At 50.2% G+C, this 6,735-nt stretch overlaps 3 protein-coding genes across 3 annotated transcripts; 1 reads left to right on the top strand and 2 right to left on the bottom strand.

The window, feature by feature from the left end:
• Nucleotides 1-85: 85 nt before the first annotated feature.
• Nucleotides 86-505, top strand: ANOM_011544 (uncharacterized protein; the record flags this gene model as incomplete). The annotated part of the gene is made up of 1 exon (XM_015556800.1): nt 86-505. One exon carries the CDS (start codon nt 86-88, stop codon nt 503-505), a length of 420 nt encoding a protein of 139 aa, XP_015400935.1.
• A 303-nt stretch (nt 506-808) lies between these two features.
• ANOM_011545 (putative protein phosphatase PP1 regulatory subunit Sds22) lies at nt 809-2,318 on the bottom strand (the record flags this gene model as incomplete). The annotated part of the gene is made up of 6 exons (XM_015556801.1): nt 809-1,384; nt 1,443-1,517; nt 1,579-1,875; nt 1,953-2,024; nt 2,087-2,118; nt 2,183-2,318. The coding sequence occupies 6 exons, from the start codon at nt 2,316-2,318 to the stop codon at nt 809-811; spliced, it is 1,188 nt and encodes a 395-aa protein (XP_015400936.1).
• A 1,134-nt stretch (nt 2,319-3,452) lies between these two features.
• Nucleotides 3,453-5,556, bottom strand: psrA (putative general stress response phosphoprotein phosphatase Psr1/2; the record flags this gene model as incomplete). The annotated part of the gene is made up of 4 exons (XM_015556802.1): nt 3,453-3,846; nt 3,903-4,001; nt 4,056-5,392; nt 5,457-5,556. 4 exons carry the CDS (start codon nt 5,554-5,556, stop codon nt 3,634-3,636), a joined length of 1,749 nt encoding a protein of 582 aa, XP_015400937.1. The 3' UTR covers nt 3,453-3,633.
• Nucleotides 5,557-6,735: the final 1,179 nt, after the last annotated feature.

Consider the following 6,735-nt stretch of genomic DNA (forward strand, 5'->3'; position numbering starts at 1 on the left):
AATCGCCATCTTCGAATCCCCGTCCTCCGCAGCGCAAGCCATCGCCGCCTCCCCGCTCACCATCCCCCTCGTCAAACCGCCACCCATGCCCCAATCGCAGTCGCATCTGCCCCCGCGCGAACCAGGAACGCCCTCCCCGGACCCCTGGGCCTCGAGTGAACCCCCCGCCCAGTCTCATATCACCTGTACCATCCAGCCGTCGCGACATAACCATGAGTCTGCGCTGCGGCGGAACCCGTTCCATACGCTGTTTCGTGTGAATGGGAAGAGTTGGCAGTCGAGAGATCTGGTGAGGACGGGGGTTCCGTTGCGCGAGTTGGCGGATGAGCCGATGGCGAGGAAGAGTCATGAGCCGTTTAGGGTTAAGAGGAAGGTGCAGGCGGAGAATGAGCGGTTGGGGGCTACGAGTTTGATGGCGCTTTATGAGGGCGGGCTTAGGGGGGAGGGGGATGAGTCGCATTCTGGGGAGAAGGTGGTTGAGGGTAAGGATACCGAGGTGGATTGAGGTCAGGTTGGTTTGGGTGGTCTGTTCTATGCGCTGAGGTCTATATGGATGGTTGTTGGCTGTCTTGCGCTATGCGATATGCCTGTGCATGTGCGCATGGGGATGCTCTGGTGGTCCTGTTGAGCGTTCCTGTCTTTCAAGGCCGATAGTGAGGCTTCCCCGGCACGATTGTTGGGTGATGCCCAGTTTGTGCCCGTCAGGCTATGGACGATCTGTAGATCGTTTCCAGGGTTCCAGCAGGCTCGGAGTATACCTCCACAAGCGAGGTATGACACCGTGGACACAGAGAACATACAGTTTCTCTTAATCTACATGTAACATAGGAGATTGATAGGAATCTAATCCGCTTTCCATTAACCATGATTGCCATTGTATCATCAGCCATGCCAGTTCTTGTACGGTAATTAAGCTATTCTCACGAACGCTGCGACTGTCAGTATACGCATACACCGGGAAACCTGGAAGACTGCACTTACTAGCGTCGATCTGCATAATCTGCGGTATCGCTAAGCGCACCTTATTCCGGTACACCGCGGGCCCCTTCGTTTGCAACGGGTTGCCCTCAAAGTAAACCGTTTGTAGCTTCTCCTTATCTTTCAGCTCCTTCTCCACCTCATCGAAGCTAGACAACTGGTTGTTCGACCCCCAAAGCTCCTCTAGGTTCTTCAAATGCGACAGATGCTCGAGCTTGGAGACCTGGTTATTCGAGAAGTCAAGGACGCGCAGCTTCGTGTTCGATTCGAGACCGCTGAGCTCGGTAATAGCGTTGTGAGAAACGTAGAGTTCTTCGAGGTTCTTGAGGGAGGAGAGTCCGTTCAGACTAGTGAGTCGGTTCGACTGAATCGAGAGGATTTTGAGATTCTGCAACGCATCCAGATTCTGTAGAATGTCAATACGTCAACTCCCCCAAGCTCCAGCACGGGGGAAGACGACATACCTTGAACTCAGTGATCTTATTCTTCCCAAGCCATAGCTCCTCAAGAGACGTCAACGAGTCAAGGTTCTCGATTTCCTACTACCCAGTCAGCGTAAACCCTCCCATGCACCCATTCTCGCGCAATCCAAGCACCCACCCTGATCCGATTAGCCCCCAGCTCCAAATTCCTCAGCACCTTGAACCCCTCCAGCCCTTCAATCTTCGAGATCTTGTTCTGCACAAAGTACAAGTCTGTCAACTTGACCAGATGCGAGATATTCTTGATGTGCTTGATCTTGTTGAAGCTCAGGTCCAGACTAGTCAGATCCTTGAACTCATCCAGACCCTTGACATGCGAAATAAGGTTATCGTAGAGATCGAGCTCGACCAGCGACCCGGCGATTTCAGGAGGAAACGCGATCCGCGATATTTGATTCTGCCGCAGACATATTCTCTAGAAACCACCGCACCGTTAATCTTGAATCATTATCGCCAACCGCCACCTTCATTCACGGAGCACCGATGTCGTACCTGTACTTTAGGGAATCGCTCTAGATGCAAAGCAGGGATGGACGCAATACGACAATGGACGAGGTCGATCTCCTAGATAAAACGCTCACTCGGTCAGTTCCGCTTCACGCCGCATGCAAAAGATATCCACGCACCTCAGTATCCTTATCCTCATCCTCTAGCAAGTCTACAGCAAGAGAATCTCAATAAGCACCCGCTTCCACAACCGTAATCGGCAAAAAAAAAAATACCTTCGTCGGCCTCGATCTCCTCCACCGGCGGCGCATCCTCGTCTGAGTAATCCGGGTCCTCGATTGCCTCCGGATTCGTGATGGTCGCCTGGGGACCGACTCTCAGTTTTCCGTCCCACCCTTTGCTATCCTTCATAGTGGCGGGCAAGTATGTAGATTAGTTTTCTTTCATATATCTTGTTTTTTCTGGGCGTGGTTGGAGGTGGTTTGATGCGGGGAGCTTTTTTGGCCGGTGGGTCGAATGACGGTATGTATGTAATTTTAGTACGTATCGTGTAATTTGTAGATCGGTATCGATGTAGCTAATTTAGGAAGGACGTTCATAGATTAAGGGGGCCCATCAGAACGACGACGACTTGGTCAGTGAGTGGGAAGGGGTTGATTTGATGCTCGGAATTAACGGTTTCTCTGCTTCTGAGACGGTTGCCCGAGGATTGTGGTTCAAATTGCGGCATTTCTTGTTTTTCATTTATGCATATCGTTTAATGAATGGAATTGACCTATCCATGTCCCGCGGGTTCGATTTCATTCACTTCTCGACTTTCTACACTTTGACTGTGAACAGCAGTATGCTTGATTAAAATCCATTGGGGCTACTAAAACAGGTGGTGCTGGGTTGAAGGATGACGCTTTTATGTACATATAGCACGTACGCCAATGATACATATACATTGGTGGCAATCGATAGTCAAGATCCTGTATCGATGGGAAACTATGAGGTAGTACCGGAAACAGTGACGCGCACACATATATGACGATGCCACTCACTAGGGAGGTCTCCAAAACAAATCATGGCTGACAAGATGACAAAACACGCTGGGGTCTTGGTGGTGATCACAGATACGAAACAAAACAGATAGGAAATCGAGCGACGGCAGTGTCAGACCCCTTAAGGGTGATGGAGGTTTAGACAAAATTTGAGAAAAGAAAGAAGTCAGATAAAAAGGGAATGTAAATTTGCGTATACATGAGATCAGCGAAAAAGGTTTTTAAGCTGATGGCCAAGACAGACGCCTACAGAATGCAAAAAAGGGGGGATCACAGGGGGATTTCAAGGGAAAGGGATCAAAAACACAGGGAGTCAGAAAAGTATTTGCTCACTTGGAGCTAGACAGAAGGACATGGCTAGAAGTCCAGCAGATGCAAACAGCAAAAGGGTTTAAGAAAGAATAACAGAGGAAAGGAAAAGAAACACAACGCAGATAAAAAAGCACACATGCACTATTGAACTGTCGGGTCTCACGAGCGTCTTCAGATGCGCGGTTCGCTCACAAAGCACTCTAACTCTCATCTGGCATCTCAAAGGCGAGAGAGGGCTCGACGTATCGGTGGGTATTGAACAAAGGAAATCGACCGAATTTTATCTTTTCTATGACCTGATGGTGCCCGCAAGGCGAAGAATAACCAAACCAAGCACGCTGTAAATGAAATTCCGGGCTAGTGTACAGACATTACAATGCAATGTCAAGAACCAGACTAACGTCTTGCACTTGTGTACCAGCGAGATCTTCCAGGACGGGAATCAGATCAAGAAGCTCATTATCATGGGCGTCAGAGAACCAGCTGCTGATGGGTATCGCATGTTGAGGGTGGAATATATAAGACGTAGGAGAATTATCGATAATTATCGTGTCTCGGAGGTCACGACCAACTTGAGAAAGATCCTATGCAAGAGTCAGATGAGTTGAACGAGCAATGTGACGCTCACAAGAAGACCGACCTTTACATAGTTGCCTTGGTGGTTGTAGCAACTGTCCCTAAAAAGTCGGTGGTGGACAACATTGTGGATGTCCAGCTGGTCCAACAATGGATCTCCGTACTGAGAACAAGTTAGCGTGAGGCGATTGCAGAGATATATGTCAACAGGACTCACCTTCGAGACAGATGCCGTAAACACAACAACTTCGTACAGCTCCCCAACCCGTTTCATGAACTGATCGACTCCGGGCCGCTTGATCACATAGATATTATGGTATTGACCCTCAATCTCCACGGGGATGGTGAAATCGGCGCGCTCGAGAACCTTAAAACTACTATGGACCAAGGTTTCATCCAGGTCAAGGACCAGGCATTTCCGGTCGCGTAGGTGAGGTTGAGGTGGGGGTAACAGCCATTGTTGCTCCCTGTCGTGACTCTCATTTTCTGCCTGTTGCCCTGGAGAAACGAGTGGCGGTGGTGGCGGTAGCTCAGCTGGTAGATCAATTGCCTCTTCTTCGTGCGTAGAGTACTTCTCGTCCTTCGGGCCAACGCTATCGGGTACAGCTGGCTTTGCGGTGGACTCATCCGTCTGGGCAGGAGAATCATCGACTCTCTGCGGTGGCACTGAGAACGTTACATGTTCCTCGGGTTTCTGAGAGGGCTCCTCCACCTTCTCCGTTACAGTGCGCGGCGGAACTGCACTGGGTTCGTGCTGTGCTGCCACTATATCCTGTCCTTCAGACTTCTCCTTCTGCGAAGGAGCCTCGTGGCCCGATTCAGGTTGGGCCGGAGACGACACTGTGCCATCAAGCTGCGAGCCTTGATCCGGGCCACTGACGGTCTGCTCTTCGTCCACCTGCGACGGCGGCTGGTCGGATGTCACTGTTGTATTTGCCTTCTCGTCTCGATAGTAGCTCGGCTCTTTGGACTCTGCAGTGCTCGAATCGCCCTGGTGAGTTTCAGCCTTTTCCGGAGTAGGCTGAGTACTTGGGACTGATGGTCGGCGAGTTGTCCTCTTTGCGGGGATGGCCGTATCTTCGGGATCGATGTTGGAAGACGAGCAACAGCTCAAAAATGCAAACAGCCGGGATGACACCCTGCTCTTCTTTTCCACCTTGGCAGGCTCTCGCAAGTCAGGATCCGTTTTATTCTCTTCCATAGCCGCGCTCTCCTCATTCCTCCGCTGTGACCTCATGCTGCTCCCTTTGCTCCTGTCCCTTCGCCCCTTTAGAATACTTCTCCTAGAGCCTCGGAGTGTGTTTTCAGAGTCGTCATTGGCAGTATCCTGGGAGTTGTCTAACGTGGATTGTCTTTCGGCTTTCAAGGACGTCCGTGACGGCACAGGAAGTAGACGCTGTTTCTTGGATACATCAGCAGAACTAGCGGCAGAGGCGCCTTCGGGAATCGTAGTCATTTCTACGGGAGCCGGAGCCGTCCCGGAGGACTCTAACGAATTGGACGTAGGCGACGCATCGGTACCGGTGACATGAACCTGAGGCGACGATTCAGGAACTGAAAGATTCTGTTAGCGATGACTTGCGCAAGGCGACCAGAACGCGAAAGTAGCAAGGCTTACTAGAGCCGGGTTGACTCGTTGCGACAGGCATGGACGCTTCTCCCGTGCGGGTGTCAGAATTCGATGGTAGAGAATCCCGCTCCGAGCTCCCTCCGAGCATTGAGGGTAGCAGAGCGAGGTTCACTCGAACGACAAGAAACTAGGATCGAAAAGTCGGAGACTAACAAGAGGCGGATGATACCAGAGCACACGCCTAAGAAGCCGCCGAGATGGGGAGGGGGGATGGGCGGAGACAGAAGGGTGTGCGGAAATCAGCCTCCTGGATTAGGACTGAAAGCGGTGGTAAGGCGTGGAGGCAGGTCGTAGTAGTAAAGTAGTAGCGCTTTTTAGCTCTCTGTCTGACTGTCTCTCGGGGACCCGTATCACCGCCTTAATTGAGGCTAGTGCACAGCACTAAGGCCCGTCGCAAAAGAATCCACCCTCCAAGAACCTCGAGAGTCGATCGCCTTTGCGAATAAACAAATCACATGCGACGGTGGTGCTGGACTAGAAATGATCGTAGGAACGGGGGGAAATCAACCGTGAAAGGGAGAGGAGTTGGGGACGTCACGTGGTAGATCAGGGTGCAGTTCCTCGAAATTGGTCGGTAATTATTTATACCTTCTTGATTCGGGGAGGGGGGGGGGGAGGTCAAGAAGAGGGGGTGCTTTTTGGTTACTGGCCGATGAGGACTTGTTTAGGTAGAACAAGTTAAAAAAGGGTAAACTAAAGATGTCAAAAAGAAAATGAAATAAAATAAAGAGAAATCGAACTCTAAAGGATTCCCTAGGAATAACCCGATCGGCGATAGTAGATAATTCTCACGGGTTTGTTCGCTTAATAATTGAGGGAGAGAGAAGATAGTTTTCTTTTCTTTTTCTTTTTCTTTTTGGTTTGTTAACCTTGATTGTTTCTTTTCGCCTAATAAATGTTGGAAGGTAGTCCCGGTGGATGTGAGTCTCAAGAGGGCTAAAAGAGACCCAAGGTACTTGACTTGATTACCTACCGGGAGTTCAACACAGAACGAGGATATTGGAGGGTGGCTTGTCCTTAGTGCTTGACAGTCACTGGCTAAACTGGGTTAAGAGGGGGCCAGAAAAGGGAGAAAGAGAGGCCGACGGGGGAAAGAATGAGAACAAGATGGGGGTTGGTGGAAAGCAAAGCGCTAAACAATTCCAGAGTACTAACGACTAGTAGGTAGTAGTAGTAACAGTAGTAGTAATACGATCTCGCTTCTCCAGATGGGTTTTAGTACGCTGTAGTGGTGGTGTTCAAATAATATTTATCATTATTATTGTTA

This window comes from Aspergillus nomiae (assembly GCF_001204775.2).
Source record: "Aspergillus nomiae NRRL 13137 chromosome Unknown contig00736, whole genome shotgun sequence".
Classification (NCBI taxonomy): Eukaryota; Fungi; Ascomycota; class Eurotiomycetes; order Eurotiales; family Aspergillaceae; genus Aspergillus; species Aspergillus nomiae.